Source organism: Microcaecilia unicolor, chromosome 7 (assembly GCF_901765095.1).
Source record: "Microcaecilia unicolor chromosome 7, aMicUni1.1, whole genome shotgun sequence".
Lineage (NCBI taxonomy): Eukaryota > Metazoa > Chordata > Amphibia > Gymnophiona > Siphonopidae > Microcaecilia > Microcaecilia unicolor.
Window position 1 is genome coordinate 71,030,165 of NC_044037.1, and position 19,350 is coordinate 71,049,514.

Genomic DNA, 19,350 nt, shown 5'->3' on the forward strand with positions numbered 1-19,350 from the left:
TAGATGTGGATAAATAATCTCAGTGTGTGCTGGTCTTACTCAGCTTTTTAGGCACAAAAGCGAAGCAAGCATCATGAGGCAGACGGAGAGAATTACAGACGTACACACACACACGTCATTGGTCCACTTCTTTGCTTGTGTTTTGACTCCGTGGGATTTTGTGTTCATCCACTTAGGTCGATTGCTTACCCTTATACTCTGTAGGAACACACCATTTTTTAAACCTATATTAGCACTGTTCGTCTGTCCTGATACACTGCTTTTTTCTATTGTGTTTTGGGTTTGTCCACAAACACCCTGTTTCTGCTTGTCCAGATCAGTATTTCAGAACCCTTGGTGGTGAAATCTCTATACCCAAGCTCTGCCATACACTCTCCACTATTAGGTCAGTCACATGTCCCTCTTACTTCTTCCCTTGGTCATCGTTTTTATTATTATCCTTATTTTGTTCATCTTGAATTTTACTTTTATAGTTATTCTCTATCCTATACAGGTCCTCTTTTAATACATGTTTTTAGTGATTACTATAAATTTTAATTTTTTTCTGATATCGATTAACTTCTGTTTCTAACGTATTGCCAAGAATTTTTATACTTGTGGATGTATATATATATTCAAAACCTCTGTATATTTCACATATTTTGTTTGATTGAATCTACTCTCAAACATTTATTTATTTTTTTTACATTACTCCTGTTTATATTCTGCATGTTTTTATATCTTGTAGCTTTTTTTTTGCTAGTTTATATTTTTATTATTTTACGATACCAATATGATTTGACTTATGCACTCTTTTTAGTTGTCCTGACAAACCATTTGTTCATTTTCATTGTTATACTTTTTATATTTTATCTTAGTATGTTTTATGTTTATGTTACATAATGCACATGCTCATGTAGTAGCTGATTTAAAATGCACGGTGCTTAGACAGATCACTCCCTGCAGAGGAGGGGGTGACGTCACAGCACAGCTGCTGTATATTGAACAGAGATTTATCTTTGAGTGGGATAGTGGGATATGGTGGCTCCAGGGGTCTGACCCCTGGAGAGTGTAGAATGGACATGATAGATTTTGCCCCTCAGGTGAAAACGATTTAGTGAAATTTGATATAAGGAAGCAGTGTGATTTCCTCCTTTAGAGGCAGATGCATCAAACAAACGTAAAAAAATCTAAATCGTTAAAGTCCCTAACGATTTTAAAAAAACGAAGAATGCACCAAAAAAAAGTCACACATGCTCAGATCGGTATTGAAACGTACAATGTATCAAAGAATCACAATACACATCGGTAATCGGCCCCTAAATCATGCGCAGAGCAGCCAAGCGTTTTGCTGGCTGCTCTGCGCATGCTGCAAACGTCAAAACAAACAAACAAAAAAAGCCACAACACATACACGTGGCTGCCCGGTCAGCAAAATACAAAAACAAAGGATCAGGAGGGGGCAAGGGCGCTCGTCCGGAGCATCCTGTATGGACGGCCTTGCCCCCCCCCCCCCCCCCCCGCTGCTCCCCACTTTCCGCCGCGTCCCCCCCATGAAAAAGCGAAATTCTAGCAGCCCCGGTCCCCCTCCCTTCCTGTTCTTCTGCTTTGCAAAAGCTAACTCCGCCTCCCGTCATTCTTCCGCCCCGTGCCCCCCCCGCTGCTCCCCACTTTCCGCCGCTTCCCCCCCCACGAGAAAGCGAAATTCTAGCAGCCCCAGTCCCCCTCCCTTCATGTTCTTCTGCTTTGCAAAAGCTAACTCCGCCTCCGTCATTCTTCCGCCCCGTGCCCCGCCCCCGCTGCCCCCCTGAGGTCGACTACACCGCTCCCCCCCTCCACCGAGACCCCCTCCCTATTACCGACCCGAGCAGCGCCTCTCACCTCTTTCTGAAGCGCTGCACGGGCAGGAAGATCTGTTGTGTTGGTCGCAGAGTCTCCATGACGTCTCTTCTTCCCTGGCCTAGGCCCCGCCTCCTTCTGATGTAAGTAACCTACGTCAGAAGGAGGCAGGCCTACGCCAGGGAAGAAGAGACATCATGGAGACTCTGCGACCAACACAACAGATCTTCCTGCCCGTGCAGCGCTTCAGAAAGAGGTGAGAGGCGCTGCTCGGGTCGGTAATAGGGAGGGGGTCTCGGTGGAGGGGGGGAGCGGCGGGGGGGGGGGGGGGCAGCGGGGGGGGGGCACGGGGCGGAAGAATGACAGGAGGCGGAGTTAGCTTTTGCAAAGCAGAAGAACAGGAAGGGAGGGGGACTGGGGCTGCTAGAATTTCGCTTTCTCGTGTGTGTGTGGGGGGGGGGAGGGAGTGTCGGACAGTGGGGAGCAGCGGGGGGAGGGGGCATGGCCATCCATACAGGACGCTCCTGATGAGCGCCCTTGCCCCCTCCCGATCCTTTTTTTATTTGATGTGTTTTCTGACACGTTTTCTTTAAGCTTAAACACAGCTCTTTTGGACATATGTAATGCTACGTCCTTTGGACCAATCACAGCGCTTTTAGCTCTGCTAATGCGCTGGGATTGGCTCAAAGTTTGTTTATTTTTTCACGTTACAATTTTTCCTGGCACAGAGCTGTCCTAACGAGAGGTCCAGACCTCTCGTTAGATTTCCTGCCTTTTTCCTGCGTAAAGGCAATCGGAAAAGGTTAGTGCATCTCGTTTCAATGGGGTTTTTACACTAATTGCTCATCTCCATTCCGTTAGCTGCTAGCTTCCTCGTAAAAGCCCTTTGATGCATGCAACAGATCAAAATTTCCTCCTTGGAGGGTCATTAAAGGCTCATTAAGCTTTAGTGCATCTGCCTCTTAGTCATTTAAGTTGCTGAGAAGCTCACAGAGGGTCCTGTGCTGGACTCACGATTCCTAAGGTAGGCTGCCTTAAAATTTAAAGTTTAAAGATTTAATTATTGAATTTGATTTAGAATGAAAAAGTTTATATAGGGGGGTTAAAAGAGATAGATAGGAATGAAAGTGGGGAAATGTTATAGATAAACTATGTACTGTTTTTGGTATAGGGAAATGTTCCTCCTGAAGAAGGAGTGTTCGAAATGCGGTCTGGTCTCACATGGAGGAACAAAAGAGAGAAGGTGTGAAGAGTTAGAAGGTGCTTAAAGTCTGGAAAGGTATGTAAATTCCAGGAAGCCCTTGACACACTGCACTGATTCACTCTGCTGAACTAACACTACTCCAAGAAGAGTGCTGGAGAGACTTTGTTGTGAACATTGTGCTCCTGTTTGATGTGATTTAGAAGATTTTCATGATTTACCAGAACTATAATTTGAACCTTTAAGGACAATATCTAAGACACAAGTGGAAGATTTGAAATTGAGGAAACAACAATTGGGGAGCATGTACATAGTTTGTGGATATATAGAAATGTGTCCACACAAGGTTTATGTGAATGGGTGGTGAAGTGAAGGGTGTGACTGGGCGAGTTCCGGAACTTGCATAGCATAAGTTGTTTTATACGATATATGTATTGTAATAAAAGGAATTAAATATTTTAAAGGAAGAACGTTTTTTGTGATATAGTTTTGGGATCTGTTCTTCTAGCTTAAATATTTATCCCCAGTAATATATATAATATGTTACATGAAAAACATGTATTGATGCATCATGTTTTTATTGATCACTTTTTATTATATGAGCTCATGTTAGATTTAGTTCTTATCTATTTGTTGCTTATAGACTCCTAAGGCAGGTACATTTAGAGAAAACACAGTGCCATGTCTAGGCTCCTGAGGCAGGCATGTTTAGCCAAAACATGGTGCCGTGTCGAGTCTTTAAGCTACTATCAATAAAGAGTGTTTATCCAACGTTTGGGTATCCCTTGGTTTGTTCTTGGAGAGCCATTAACCACTTCCCTCTTCATCCTTCCTTTGCATCCTTTTGTGAGATTTTGGTGTTCCTCAAGCTTTGTGGATCCTGTGCTCAATGGGAACATATTGGTTTAACTGGCTGAAATGGAGAAAGGTAGTAACTGTAGTTGAAGATTACTATAGGTAGTGAATAAAGCCCAACCCACTCCAGACATACTCATTGTCTACACTGCAATCCTGACTGGATGAAGGAGACTGTATAAATGTAAAACAATTATTTGAATTATCGTTTTCAGCTGTACAGCACTAGATCAGCATGCTTAAAATTTTGTCCAGTGCTGAAAAATAACAGACCATAACTTTATTTCTGAGAAAATGGAACATAGAGGCATTAGCACAGAGGAAGCTTTCATTGTAATTTCACATCTGAAAGAACAAGCTCGATAAATACACCTGAAGTAGACACGCTGCACTTCACACAGTATTAAAGAAAGAATGAGAACATTAGTGGGTTGTTTAATATGTGTCTGTACAAACGCATGCTCTTTACCTTAGTGCCTCTTCGAACTTAACGCTTTCAATCAAATTAATTATGCTTCGGTACTAATGAAAGCAGCTGAGTTACATTAATAGAGTATATAAAATGCCAGCTCCCCTTTCCACAGCTGTGGGGAGAAGCAGTAGCATGTAGCATTATGACTCTCTCATTGCTGACAATACGCAAGTGCACATCTGACCTAGAGCTCATTAGAAATCTTTTTTTGTTTGTTTGTTTATGCACACACCTATTATTTCACTAGCCCTTGTAACATATCTATAACCTACTCCTAAAATTCAGCTCTATACCCCCCCCTACCATTGTTCCATTTTCAACTACATTTTCAGTTGTCCATTAAATTCCCTTCTATTACATGTACAGACCTACAAATTATATCCCCTACAGTCACACTTCTCATCCTCTCTTTCAGATCAAATGTTTCCAGAATAGGCCAATTTATCCTAATCCAGATTTCTTCTTTATATATGATATACTGGCGTGACAAGGAAGGTGGGACAATGAGGGGGTATACCATGCATGTGTGTTTGAACCTGTCTGCTGTGAATATTTATGAAAAATGTGACATTTTCGACAGAGGTATATTGCTGAAAGAGGCTAGAAATGTGGCACCCACACTTATTTTAAATCATTTCACTGAATCATATTCAAAAGCAAAAATCTTTGAAAGTTGAGATGAGAGAGAATTCGGTGGTTACTTTCCCCAAACCAGTGTGTTAGATCTAGATCTAGCCACAGGCCATGAGTACCATTGTGGTATTAGCATAAAGATCTCTGTGGGAATTATTATTTTAATCAGGAAAGGATTCTCCTTCAAAAATGTTAATTGATTGGCCATACCCATATGACAGAATACTGACATCACCTAGTAATTTTGTAGTGTACTGTGAGCAAAATGTTATCTGACTTGCTTGAATGCTTTACTGGTCACTATTTGCTTAAGCTGGGATGTTGATCTCTCTGACTGGCAGGGTACCGAGCACAGAGATGTAAAAAAACAAAACAACAGTCTTCCATGCTACATTAATCAATCAGGATTTAATGGATTGTTCCCGATCATAGCCCTTTTGATTTTAACTATGCGTACTGTTATAAATTAATTTCTTGATGTCTATGATTTGTCTTCTCTTTTGTTTTGATGAGTGATAGGCTCTATTAAGGGCAGGGCTCTCTCTTACAAATATCTATATAGAAATATATACACCATGGGAAATGTTACTAAGCAATGCTAAGGGTACATTAGCGTTTTAGCATGTGCTGATTAGCACCACGCTAAATCAGGGGCATAGCCAGACCTCGGCGGGAGGGGGGCCAGAGCCAGAGGTGGGGGGCACTGTTTAGCCACCTCCCCCACCGCTGACCCCCTCTCACCACCGACCCCCACCACCACTTTGAACCCCCCTGCTGCCGCAACCGCAACCCCCCACCACTTTGGACCGCCGCCGCTCGTCCGCCCCCTGCCCCGCCACCGCATCAGGTACCTTGTTTGCTGGCGGGGATCCCCAATCCCCGCCAGCCGGAGTCGTCTTCAGCGCCGGTTGACTCCGGTGCCTTCATTGTGGGATCATCTGTTTCTGACGCCTTACGTCCTGCACAGGGCTACATGCATGGTGCAGAACGTAAGGCATCAGAAACAGATGATCCCACAATGAAGGGGCCGGAGTCGCCCGGCGCTGAAGAAAACTCTTCGGCTGGCGGGGTTTGGTGACCCCGCCAGCAAACAAGGTACCTGATGCGGCAGCGGGGTGGGCGGTGATGGTGTGGAGGGTCAAATGTAGAGGGGCCAGGGCATAATCTGTGGGGGCCCCATGCCCCCGTGGCCCCACGTAGCTACATCCCTGCGCTAAATCACCCATAGGAACATATGGACAACTCCAGCATTTAAAATGCGCTAATTGTAGTGTGTGCTAAAAACGCTAGCATGGCTTAGTAAACAGGGCCCTTATTTTGATATCTTCTCATATACACTGCAAGGGTAATTTTCAAAGTCGCTTCCAAGCATAAACCCACATTTTAACCATGGAAAGGGCTTTTTGAAAAGTGCCCACCCTCAACGAAGATACAAATTATTCACAGAGTCCAACAGTGCACTCAATTTTACTTGCATTATTTGGAGACATTCATATTTTGGATAGGAGAGGAAAACACTTTCAAAGCAATTCCAAAGGGAAAAAAGTATCAGAGACAAAGCAGGTGCAAATCTGTGGGTATTTCCCCCCCAAGATACAACCCATAGGTAAGAAGTACCCACAGTTTTTGCATTAATGCCTCTGTATCTTTGGAAATGCATTTCAACTAGTGGGCATGACAGATTTGTCCACCTCAAAACGTTTTGTTTTACTTTGCCCCACTTTGTGATGTGGTTAATTCAAACTTTTCATGCAGTCATGGAAGCAGGAACTATGGCAATTGCACAGGAATCTAAACAAAACTGATATTCTACCGATAATCTGGCAAAGATCAAGTGTAAAGTTTAAGTCATGAGCTAAGGCTGGTTTCTTTGCAACCTTTTGGTGTGTCAATTTGGAGTTACTGCACGGCTACCGCATGGCTCTTGCGGTAATTTCAATTTTGACACGTGTCCCAAAAATAATTTTTATTTTCTGACGTGCATCAGTTATGCGCGTCAGGTGGCATTCTTTGTGTGTAGGTCATTACCGCCCGGTTACTGCATGAGACCTTACCACTAAGTCAATGGCTGGTGGTAAGGTCTCAGACCCAAAATGGATGTGTGCCAATTTTGATTTTGCTGCACATCCATTGTCGGCAAAATTTTTTAAAAAGGCATTTTTTTATAGGCACACTGAAAATGGATCTGCACGTGCCCAAAACCCACCCCTACACTACCGCAGGCCAATTTTTCAGCGTACCTTAGTAAAAGGCCCCTTAAGTTTCCTGTTTCCATCCTCATTTCCCCATTTCCATATTTTGTACTCATGTACTTTCTACTGCCTTTCATCCTCTCACCAGACTACCTCCATCCCTATCTCTCCTTCCTCCCTTGTCTCCAGGCCATTCTTATATACCCTATATCCTATCTTTTTAAAACATATTTCCATCCTCATTCAACCCCTTAGGAAACCCAGCCCCTTCCTCTCATATCCTTCCCCAGTACCCCCATCCCTTTTCAATGTCTCTCATCCTGTCTCCATTCTTCCAGGTCTTTCACACTACATCTCAAACTTTCACCACACTTCATCCTCGTTCTCTTACACCTCAATTTCATACCCTCGTTCTCCCAATTCTTTAACATACACCCACTCATACCCACCAATTGCCAAATACTCACTATCCCCTTGATAGTCCCACTCCATCTCTCCCATCCGTAATTCCCTGCTCTGCTCCCCAACACTCTCCCATTCAAGCACCAAGTCCCAGTCATCTTGGCCTCTGTTCCCCTTCTCCTTTCCTTCATTCCATCCATGTTCTGCTCTGTTCTCCCCTTCCCATCCCATGTTCCTTTCTCCCCCCCCCCCCCAGTCCCATCTATCTTCTGCTCCACTTCCCTTCTTTCCCCCTAGTCCCATCCATGTTCTGCTCTGTTTTCTTCTTTCCCTAGTCCCAACCATCTTCTGCTCTGTGCCCTCTTGTTTTCCCCCTAGTCCCATACATTTTCTGCTGTTCCCTCTTTCCCCCTACTAGTCTCATTCATCTTCTGCTTTGTTCCCCTTCTCTACTCCAGTCCTATCCATCGTCTGCTCTGTTCTTCTTCTCTCCCTAGTCCCATTCATCTTCTACTTTATTCCCCTTCTCCTCCACCCTCCATGACCCATCCATCTTCTGCTCTGTTCTTCTTCTCTCCCTAGTCCCATTCATCTTCTACTTTATTCCCCTTCTCCTCCACCCTCCATGACCCATCCATCTTCTGCTCTTTCTGGAGTCTCCTGCCCATTTGATATTTCATCTCTCTCCATGTCCACTGTCATTCCATGTTCCTATCTGTCCTGTCCTGCACCTCCCCTCTGTGCCCCTCTTCCTCCCCCTGTCCAGCTTCTCCTCCTCTATTCCCTTTCTCCTGCATCCCTACCCTAGGACCAGTTTCTCTCTCCCCTGCCCCCCTCCCCAGGGTATAGCATTTCTCTCTCTCTCTTTCTCAAAACTGCTTTGGTTGTGCCACAGAAAAGCTGCATATCAAATCTATGACTCTTTACCTTCTTATTCACTCCCTTCCCAGGTCCAGCATATTTCCTACTCTCTTCCCCACCCATCCATCCAATCTCTCTTTTTCTGCCTCCATTCACTTACCCTCCATCCCAATCTCTCTCTCTCTCTTTCCCCTTTTCCTGTGGGTCCAGCATTTTCTCCCCAATCCAAGATCTTTTCCTTCTCCCCCCCCCCCCCCCACAGTGTGGCACATCTCTCCTTCCCTTCCCCTCCCCAATGATCTATCGGCTTCTCCTTGCCTTCCTCTCCCCCCCTGTGGTTTGGTCTCTCTCTCTTCCCTTCCCCACTCCCCATGGTCTGGCCTTTCTCTGCTTCCCTTCCTCCTGTGATGTGGCAGCTCTCCCTCCGTTCCCCCCAATCTATGGGTGTGGCATTTCTCACTTCCTACACTCTTCCACCTTCCCACAAGAACATTGTTTTGGGTGGCCCTGGAAGCTTCTGCACTGCAGTGTCCCTCTTATGTGGGGACAAGAATTTGTAGCAAAGGGAAAGCTTCTGGTGCCGCCAAAGGCAGTGTGCTTACCTCATCAATGCTGCTGCAGCTCAGAAAATTGAAAAAGTGCAGCACTGCAAGAAGCATAAAGGAAGAGAAAGGTACTGGATCCTGTGGGGAGGGAGGTGGGATCCAGGACAGGCAGCTTATTTGGAAAGTTGGGGGAAATGCCCCCTAACTTTGCCCACGATTATATTATACCTATTATGATTAAATATATATATGCCAGATGTTTTGTTATATATCAGGCCTGTACTCAAAAATCATGAGAACACACTAGAAACAATGCTAGATTTTCATTTCAGATTAATGAATCTGTCCATCATAGTAAAAAAAAAAAACATTGCCATCCCGTCATCATTTTTCTATCAATTTACAATTAAACACAATCCTACAGCATGTTAGATTATACATCAAAAGCAATACATCTCAGGCAAGCTCTGAAATGTGGCACAATAGGTAACAGAACAAAACTGATTTAGTTTTACTGTTATATAAAAAAAATCTTGACTGAATAGTTAAAATTATTGTGCACAAACATGTAATACAACCAACAATGCTCAACTAAGACAAATTATACAGCTTGTAATTTGACAACAGATATTTCTTGATAACACATTTTGCTGTTTCCTTACTGCTGTTTTAATTAAAATTTTGTCATAAATATCATTAAAATTGTGTTCTCAGCAATCCAATCATTGCAAATATAAAAATTTATCTGCATCCTAGATTAATATATCATGTAGGCTGAAAATCATATACAATATAAAATCTTATTGAGTTTTTAATCAATCTTCAGCAAAAAAAACATTAAATGAATGCATCATTGGTCATATGTACTTGGGAATCTTAATACCTAAAACAGACTGAATACAATGCATCATGCTTAAAAGAAAGATTTATGTCCCAGGCATAGGTGCACTTGCCTTATGGCTGAAAGAAAAGGCAACAGAATATTGTAAGTGTGGATGAGTAAGAATAAAGGAAAACTTAACAATAGCAGGGGCCCTGTTTACTAAGGCGTGCTAAATGCAAGAGTCACCCATATGTTCCTTTGGGTGACTTAGCATTTAGTGTGTGCTAATCATTAGTGCACACTAAACATGCTAGTGTGCCCTTAGTGCTACTTAGTAAACAGTGCCTCAGCTGACCGGTTCCATATTTTGTTTGTAGGAACACTCTTTTCAGCTTTACAGAGTGCCTTATGCTTGGTGTCTACCGTATCACTATCACAGACTGAGAACGGCTGCCACAATGATTCAGAGTCCGAGCATGAAATCAGATTAAAGGACTTAAATAAGTATATACTGCTGAGAGAGGACATGATAGAACAGTGCTTCCGGCTCTTTTATTCAATATGATCCCATTTCAATCCTTAAAAAGGCAGGGGTCAACAATCAGCAGCAGTTGACTAGGCAGGAGCTGCTCCTAGCCGGTTAACTCCTGCTGAATGGTCCAACACACGATATGCAGCAGTAATTAATCAAATAGTGTTGCTGAGTATTCAACAAGGCCTTCAAAGAGAACCCATAGTCTTACAAGACTACCTCACCAACCCAAAGTCCACCTACAATAGCATCCTGCATAACACCTTCCTTCTCTCTTCCCTTACTTATTCTCTGTACATTACTAATTGCATCTGATATCATGTAATGACTATGTCATAACAAAACTCTGTAAGCACATTGTATCTGACATCATGTAATGACTATGTCACAACAAAACTCTGTAAGCCACATTGAGCCTGCAAATAGATGGGAAAATGTGGGATACAAATGCAATAAATAAATAAATAAAAATGTGTGATCACTGTGGAACTATCCAGTTAGTGTTGGAGTGGTCTGGGGGAGGGGTAGAGGTAGGGCCACAAGTTATCCAGGCTCCATTGATATTTAGTGCCAATGCTCAAGCAACTAGTGAATATCGGTGGAACCCAGATAATGTCCAGGAGTTGCCAAAGACTTGGATATTCAGGGTTGGCATCTGGATATCGGCGGGCATTTATTATCTGCAGTCCACAGCAGCTAGCAGTAACAGAAAATGCTGCCACCATGGGCTTGAATATTGCCTGGACAAGTGCCCCCAGACAATAATGAAACAAAATCAACCCCTCCTCCTACACACTTATCCAAAGCATGAAGGTAGCAACAGGCGCAGCAAAGAGCCTGTGTATCAGTGTGTGATCACAGACCTCAGTTCTCTGCATGGGTTTCCACCCTAATAAAGCCACAAACAGGAGAAGTAGGGCCTGTGAATATTCACTTACTTGTTCCATCTCATCATTCCATATACTCCACCGCCCACACTTAGATCATTAAATTAGGAATTTATTTATCATACCATCTTTCAGACATGTATATTATGAAACTATCAGGATTACCATCTTTTCAGTGAGAACACCTAGTTTATGGAATAGCTTACCCAACCAATTCCATCATGAATATTCTCCGATCAGATTCAAGAAAGGCCTTGAGGCATTCCTTTTTCAATGTGCGTTTGATAACATTTGATGGGCTGCAGATTGCCTCCATTTGTTTCTGGACTGATGCAATGGCAGACACTGATTCGATGATTAGTTTGTAATTTAATTTTTTCTCTTTATGCATTATGCAACTTTTTAGGTTTTCTTTTTATTATTATTATTTTTATTGAAACTGCTCAGATATAAATGATGGGTGGCATATTGAATTTTTTTTATTAAAAAAAACAAATTACAGACCCCCATGTTGACCTGCCACTACCAGTCACAGTGGAGATCCAAAGGGAAGGGGACCAACCCTCTTTTTTTGATTGCATTTGGGGTCCTGACTCCCAGTTTGGGAACCTCTGTACTAGTGACAAACACATCATAAGTTATACAGAGCAGTTTTCAATGAAAAGAAAGTTGTAGAGTAAAACGGCTGAAAGGTAGCAGATTCAGGGATTAATCTTAGAAAATATTTTCTTCACAAAAGTGGGAGGTAGATACATATACAGCCTCTCAAGGAAGGTGGTGGAAAAAAGAATATTCTAACCCCCATGTTTACTAAAGCTTAGCACGTTATCTGCAGCAGGGCCCATTTTATTCTTATGGGCCCTGCTGCAGATAACTCGAGCTAAGCTTTAGTAAACAACCCCCTAAGACAAGGAGGATACATTGGTAAAGTCCAGAAGCACAGATGCAGAAGTATCTTCATGGAAAGGGTGATGGGTCCACAAACTGCCTTCAGGGGAGGCGGTTTATAGGATAAGCACAGAGGATCAGAGGTTTCTTAGTTGTGGGAGGTGAGGGGAAAGGGCTCATCTGGGGTCTATGGTATTGTACAGAACAAATGGGCAATGTAGTCGTTTCTGTCATCATATTCTTCATTTCAATGAAAGTGCCTCAAGCTATCACGATCCTCAAAATCTTTTTCCGATTTATAACTCCAACTCCTTGTGGAATGGCTATAGAGGAACTGGCAAATGGAAATCTGTTTTCCTTTCCAGAACTCCAGTTATGTTGAAAAGAGAGAGGACCATCAAATCTTGCCGTCTTCTGCTTCATACTTTTAGCTGCATGATGATCCAGGGAAAGAATCCCTTCCCACCTACAACTATCCATCCAGTAGCATGTGGGCGGTCAAAACCACATAAGTTTAGGTAGGGGGGTGACAAGAATAGGTTCATAGCCCAAACCCTGAAGTTGAGAAAAACTGGAGATACAGTACAAACAGTTGCAAGTGGGAGCTGGGAGCTGCTGGAGATTCTAGAAATTGGTCCTATCAGCTATCAAGGCTGGCCAAGGTTTTCTTTCAGCTGGAAGACCTGAAGGTAATGGAGACCAAAAGTGGTTGATATAGACCAGCTAGAAGAATGTATCCCAACAGTGTAAAGGGAGTAAGACCTTTGAGAAGTGTAAGCTCACAAAAAAGGAAGGAAATTTGGGCACAGAATCCAGGTCCAGGAATAGCCTGGCCAGCTATTACAGCCTTGGGTTACAAGTACCATCAGTTCTCATCCTTCCAAGGGTTAAACGAGGCTGGAACACGTCTTCCTCCAAGAAATACCTATACTTTGTATCATCTATCTTCCTTTCTCTCCTCACAAGTCTCCTTGCTACTTCAAAGCATCCCCATAATATAAGGCTGTCTTCACCATAGTTTGATTTATGTTCATACATATTGTTTAGCAGTGGAGGAGTGACCAAAAGTTCACTTTTTTCTCATCAGACCACAAAACCTTCTCCCACATGTGTACACCCATTGTCCCTAGAATGTTCCTTTGTAAATGCTATGAAGTGCATCATATAACTTTTTGTCAACAGTGCCTTTCTACTTACTACCTTCCCACACAGGCCAGGTTTGTGAGGTATCTAGAAATTGTTAAACAGGCTACATTTCCCCAAGTCTCAGCAAGAGACTTCTGCAGATCTTTTACAATAATATTTAGTGACCTTCTTCAGCAGTTTCCTTATGTCACAGCTATTAATTTTTGAGAGATGGCCTGATTGAGGTAATATCCTCGTGAGGCCAAACTATTTCCATGTTACACTGATTTACTGACAATGCTCCAAGGATATTCAAATACACTGAAAGTTTCTTACAGCCAGTGCATGTTTTTGTAGGAGAAAGATGCTAGTATACCCCTCCCTCCCAACCTACTTTAAAAGCACTGGTGATCTAGCAGCCTGTCCATATTGGTTTCACAATCAAAACGGCTGCTTCAACTTCCCAAGGCAGCTCTCAAGACTGCAATGGAAAGTCGTGGAAACCATTTTGAGATTGGAACCAGCATAGGCAGGAGCGGTTCATACTTATGCAGGTTCCAATCTCAAAATGGCTACCATGACCTCCTGCTGAAGTCTCGATTATTATAACTTTCTATATTTAGGTTCTGGTGCTGATGCCTGAAAAAATAAAATTACAGATTTTACAGAACACAGTGGCTAGACTAATTATTCTCAATGTCAAAATATGAGACACTTATGCCATTATATGCTAAGTTGCATTGGCTCTCTGTGGAGGCCAAATTCATTTTAAAGTTATGTGCTTTAATTTTTCTTATACTTTATGGTGAAGCGGGAATAATTTGACAAAATAGACTAAGGGCATTATTTACTAAGACATGCTAGAGGCGTGTTAGCATTTTTAGCACACTTAATAATGGCTTATGGACTTTTCGTCTTGGAAATTATCCAAACCTTTTTTCAACCCTGCTAAGCTAATTGCTTTTACCACATTCTCTGGCAAAAATTCCAGAGTTTACTTACATATGAAGCTCAAACTGCAGAATCCAAGCACCAGAAAATTTCAGGCATAAACTTGATCCTCCAAATATCATTCCTGCTCAAAAAAACCTCTCTTAATATCTATACAATCAAAATATTCAATTTAAATAAGTACTTAGTTGGCAATATAGCTAGAATATATGACAAAAAATACATATTACACTAAAGAGGTCTTTTACAAAGGCTCGGTAGTGTTTTTAGCGCTTGCTAATCTCTCCTCCTGCATCTGGTGTCCATTCTCTCCAGCAATTGGGTAAACCTCTATCATGGCTTCTCCTGCACTCCCCTACTCAGTTAAACCATGAACTAAAGAGATGATCTAGAATTTTATATGCTCTACCTTAGTGCCTGCAGTCTTTCAATTGGACCAATTATTATCTAGATCCTGCCAGGAAATGCTCCACACTCTCAGCACAGGACACCATAGAGGAGATCCCACTTGGATCCAGCACTATGCATCAAGAATTGGCAGACTGATAAAGACCTGGGGAAATACCAAAGGAAGTCCTTTCCCCTACCATTACTCACTACAAAAAGCAAGAACGTTAGACCAAACACAGTGCTTAGATGCCAAAGACAGACAATATCCTGAAAGTAGACGTAGCTTCAGAATGTACTCACTCTGTTCATCAAGAAGGTAATTCTATAAGGGACACTTTTTTAAATCATTTTTTTTATTTAAACAAAGCAGGTAAGAATGTGTATAATTGCATCAGCATCAACCATATATTATATACAGTAACACAAAGAAACCATTCCTCTTCCATGGCCAACAGAAACAAAGTTGGTTACATCAGATAATCTAGGAACTTGAAACGTCCATAACTCAGTAAAGCTGATGTAGTTGATGTACATATCTGTGCCCAGTAGCAGATCCATTAGGGGCCAAGGAAGTGCCTATATAGTGCTTACTCTATAAAAAAAAAAAAGTAGATGTCTACTTTTCTTTATAGAATATTAGTGTAATAGATCAAGAACATGCATATATCTTAAGTGTGATCACATACCAACCATAGAGCTGGTGTAAATGCTAACGCCTAGATTGTTAAAGAAAATGTATACATTATAGTAGTATATAAATGTATGCATGTACAACTATGCATACATATATAAAATAAATGTACACCCATGTGAACTCCCACTCGCAAAGTACAGGTCATTGAATATTAGTGCAAAGTTATTGAATAGCGCTTAACCAGAAAATGGTCATTTACATGCATTTGAGTCAACATAAACATGCATACGACTTAAATATTTTTACCCAAACACTCAGCACTCATCGAAAGTGACCTCAGTGATGCCTCGTTTCACATGAGCCCACATCCCATGACTCGCCTTGCTCCTCATCAGTCACAAAAACTTAACCCTTTAATTGTACTTATACTTACATAACTAACTCTGCAATCTTTGATACTTTGTAAAAAGATGCATATAATTTAGCTTTTGAAAGCGTCCATAATCTAGATCCACTGCCTACAGGGGCCATGTTTTGTTGGGCAATGAACCTCTGCTGCTTCAGGGTGCAGACCTAACCGCCAGCTACACTGTATTCTGGCGGTTAGGTCCGCACCCTGAAACAGCTGGGGTTTACTGCCCAGCAAATCATGGTCCATCTAGGCAGCAGATCTAGATAATGGATGCTTTCTAAAGCTATGTTATATACATCTTTTTACAAAGTATCAAAGCATTAAATGACTGCAGAGTTAGCATATGCAAATATAAGTACAATTAAAGGGTTCAGTTTTTGTGACCGATGAGGAGCAAGGTGAGTCATGGGCCGTGTGCTCAAGTGAAACGAGTCATCACTGAGGTCACTTTTGATAAGTGTTGAGCGTTCCAGTAAAAGTATTTAAGTGATATGCATGTGTATGTTGACACAAATGCATGTAAATGACCATGACCATTTTACTCTGGTTTGAGTAAAATTATTAATTGTGGCTCCCACTCATTTAAATTTTAGAGTTTGGCCTTTCATATGACTTAAATACTAGCATTTACATGCATTCTTGCCACCTAAACCTAGGCAGTTCCTTATAGAATAACGTGCAAAAGATCTCAGTGTGTGTTCAAGATCCATAGAAGTGCGGCCATGATTTTTCCCTACTCATGGCTTTGTTTTGCATCCTCTTGCTAACGCCATCTCACCAACTGTAAACAGCATTTTTTTTGGAGTTTGATTTAAATTGCCAATTTCCAAGTTTACCTCTCTCCTAATTGTGCATTATACTGACATTTAAATCATTTCAATATTTTTATGTTACTACAATGTAAATTTCCTATTTCAAGCTACATCGCACACCACCTTATGTGAATCTCTTCATAAAGGTGGTTAATAAGTTTTAAAGTGCAGATTTGGGAGTTTATTTTGATCTTATTTAGTTTTGTAATGCAATGTATTCCAGTTCCCCAGCAAAAGCAGGGAGATGATCAAACTGTAGCTAGGGATTATATCTGACGATGATGAGATTTATTGATTATAATCTGAATGTGTGGGATTAGACCTACTGTAACATGTGTTGTGAGCAGGCTTGACCTACAGAAAGTCATAGGCAAACATGCTAAACTAAAAAACAGTCACATATCTTTGTTTGTATGTGAAAGGGTATGTATGGCCAAAATAAAATTTGGTTGGTTTTCGTATTTCCAAATTTTCCCCTGTTTTTGTATATATTCGATTGTATCTTTGACATATTTGTTTTGTTTTAAATGCATGCTAAAATTTTAAGCATGAAAATCATTCCTATGTGCATTAATTCATAGGTATACACATGAAAAAGTGATTGGATTGGTATACCCAAACAGATTGCACACTAATGAATGCAAACCCTTAATACAGGCTAAAGGACAACAGCAATGGGACACAAACAAGCACAATCAAAAGTTCCAATACATAATGCAAAGAAAACATTATTTAGTGTAGAAAATTCCAGAAAAACAGAATGTATTAAAGGTGCTATAAACCATGCATTCAACAAAGCAATTTTGCTAACTACCATGTAGAAACCATCCAGCAACAACTGACAACATTGCAAATTCAATCTCTTATTGTATTCCACATTGTTTCACAGAACAATTTTGCAGGTTAGAACCAAGCAACATGAAAAAAAATGCACATTTCTTTAGTGCATTCTAGTACACAGACTTGTAAGATTGCAATCTCTTTTGAGGTAAGAATCTCTTCTACTTTTAAATTGCATTTCAATCTAGTGCACCTTCAATTATTAAATAATTCTTTAGACAAGTTGTAGAGCTAATACCATTTTAGCAGTTCACCACCAGGATGCATTTATACTCTTAAGCAGGAAGGAACAAAGATGCAATGGTAGTGGAAGGAAGCAACATGATTATAATTAGATAGCCAGATGGACTGCAGCTATCTTGTTCCATGGCTGCATGATTAAGTGACTGAATGAGAGTGACCTGAGAGAGAGATACAAAAAAAAAGGCAAGAAGAAAAATGTATTAACTCTCATACACACAGTAATCTTGTTGCAGAAATATGACAATTCACTGTTGCCAATGGAACAAATGAAAAAGAGTGGGAATTGACTTGACATTTTTATAAAAAGAGTAGCTTACATAAAAAAAAAAAAAAAGGGGTGGGGACATGTGGCCAGTAAAAGTGATGATCTAAAAAGTTTTAAAAAATGTTTGAGCAGCAAATCTTCAATTTCTCTTCCTTGTGGACCAAATTACTACATCAATTAAGATCTCTCCCCCCCCCCCCCCTGCAAAATTACTGCAAGGAAGCAAACTGGCTTTCATCCACACCCACACGAGATGGACTTCCTATACTTCTGGAACAGAAAGGCAAATACCAAGTAAACTGTACCAAGAAACTCCACTGCATGATACAGATCTGCTGAGAATCGAAACTCCACTGCATGATACAGATCTGCTGAGAATCTCCATGACTGTGATTCATACTATCATATTTCCCCAAATCTTCTGGGCTTGGAGGATGACACCAGGGAATCTGCTATCTTCTAAGCCACAACCAAGCATTGATGAAACATGCAGTTAGCAAAACTGAGAAGATTACGACTTCCTTCTGATGTCTGCCTGTTCTCTCCTCCTCCAGAATTTGAAGTCTTCCAGAAATCGTATTTAGCTGTAGAACAAAGAAATTCATACCATTACATAGCAACTGTCCGATACCTCCAAACTGATGGCGACCTCAAAATTACTACTCTTTCTCGGCAGAAGTCACTGTAGTAACTGATATAGCTCTGTTACTTAAGAGGGGTGCCTTATATAATGCCTTTTGGACAAGTGGGCTAACCCATTTTTCACACCTAAGGCCATGGCGTAGCTACAGGGGGGGCATAGGGGCCTGGGCCCCCCAAAATTGGTCTGGGACCCCTGGTTTGGCTGGCAGAGGTCCCCAACCTCCACCAGCTGAAGCGTTTGTTCCGCGCTGGTCTCGCTGCATTGCCTACCCTGCTCTTCTCAGTCGCGCCGTGCATGCTCATTTTAGTGAAACCGAGCACGTGCGACACTTCTCGCATGCTCAGTTTCATTAAAACGAGCGTGCATGACACAATTGAGAACAGGGCAGGCAATGTGAGATCAGCGCAGGACAAACGCTTCAGCTGGCGGGGATTGAGGACCCCCACTAGCCAAGGTATCATCATGCGGTGGTGACGGTATGCCAAAATGTGCCCCCCCCCCCCCCCCCGTCGTGGTCCGGCTATGCCCCTGATCCGAAGTGGTTGGTCCAGTTGTCCATTTGGCCAGTGGTGATAGCCTCTTTAATCACGTGCAAAAATTCATTGGTTTTTAGCTTAGTCCACTTGTCCATAGGAAAATACTGGTGTCTTGATGCACTAAATTAAAAAAGCCACAAAACGGCAAAATTGAGGGTTAGCCCACTTAAGAGCATAAGAATAGCCATACTGGGGGTCAGACCAAAGGTCCATCTAGCCCAGTATTCTGTTTCCAACAGTGGCCAATCCAGGTCACAAGTACCTGGCAGAAACCCAAATATTTTATTTGTACTTATTTAGATTTTGCTCACACCTTTCTCAGTAGTAGTTCAAGGTGAGTTACATTCAGGTACTTCCCTGTCTCTAGAGGGCTCACAATCTAAGGGGTCC

General features: G+C 41.8%; 1 protein-coding gene across 2 annotated transcripts in view; it reads right to left on the reverse strand.

The window, feature by feature from the left end:
• Positions 1–14,508: 14,508 nt before the first annotated feature.
• Positions 14,509–19,350, reverse strand: part of LOC115474223 (mitochondrial fission factor-like) — a 70,131-nt gene continuing 65,289 nt past the window's right edge. Inside the window, exon 8 of one of the 2 annotated variants that reach the window (XM_030209598.1) lies at positions 14,509–18,365. In XM_030209598.1, the coding sequence (XP_030065458.1) occupies positions 18,234–18,365 (132 nt within the window). In that variant the 3' untranslated portion in view covers positions 14,509–18,233. The remainder of the gene's footprint in view (positions 18,366–19,350) is intronic. The other variant, XM_030209599.1, reaches the window with a different exon arrangement.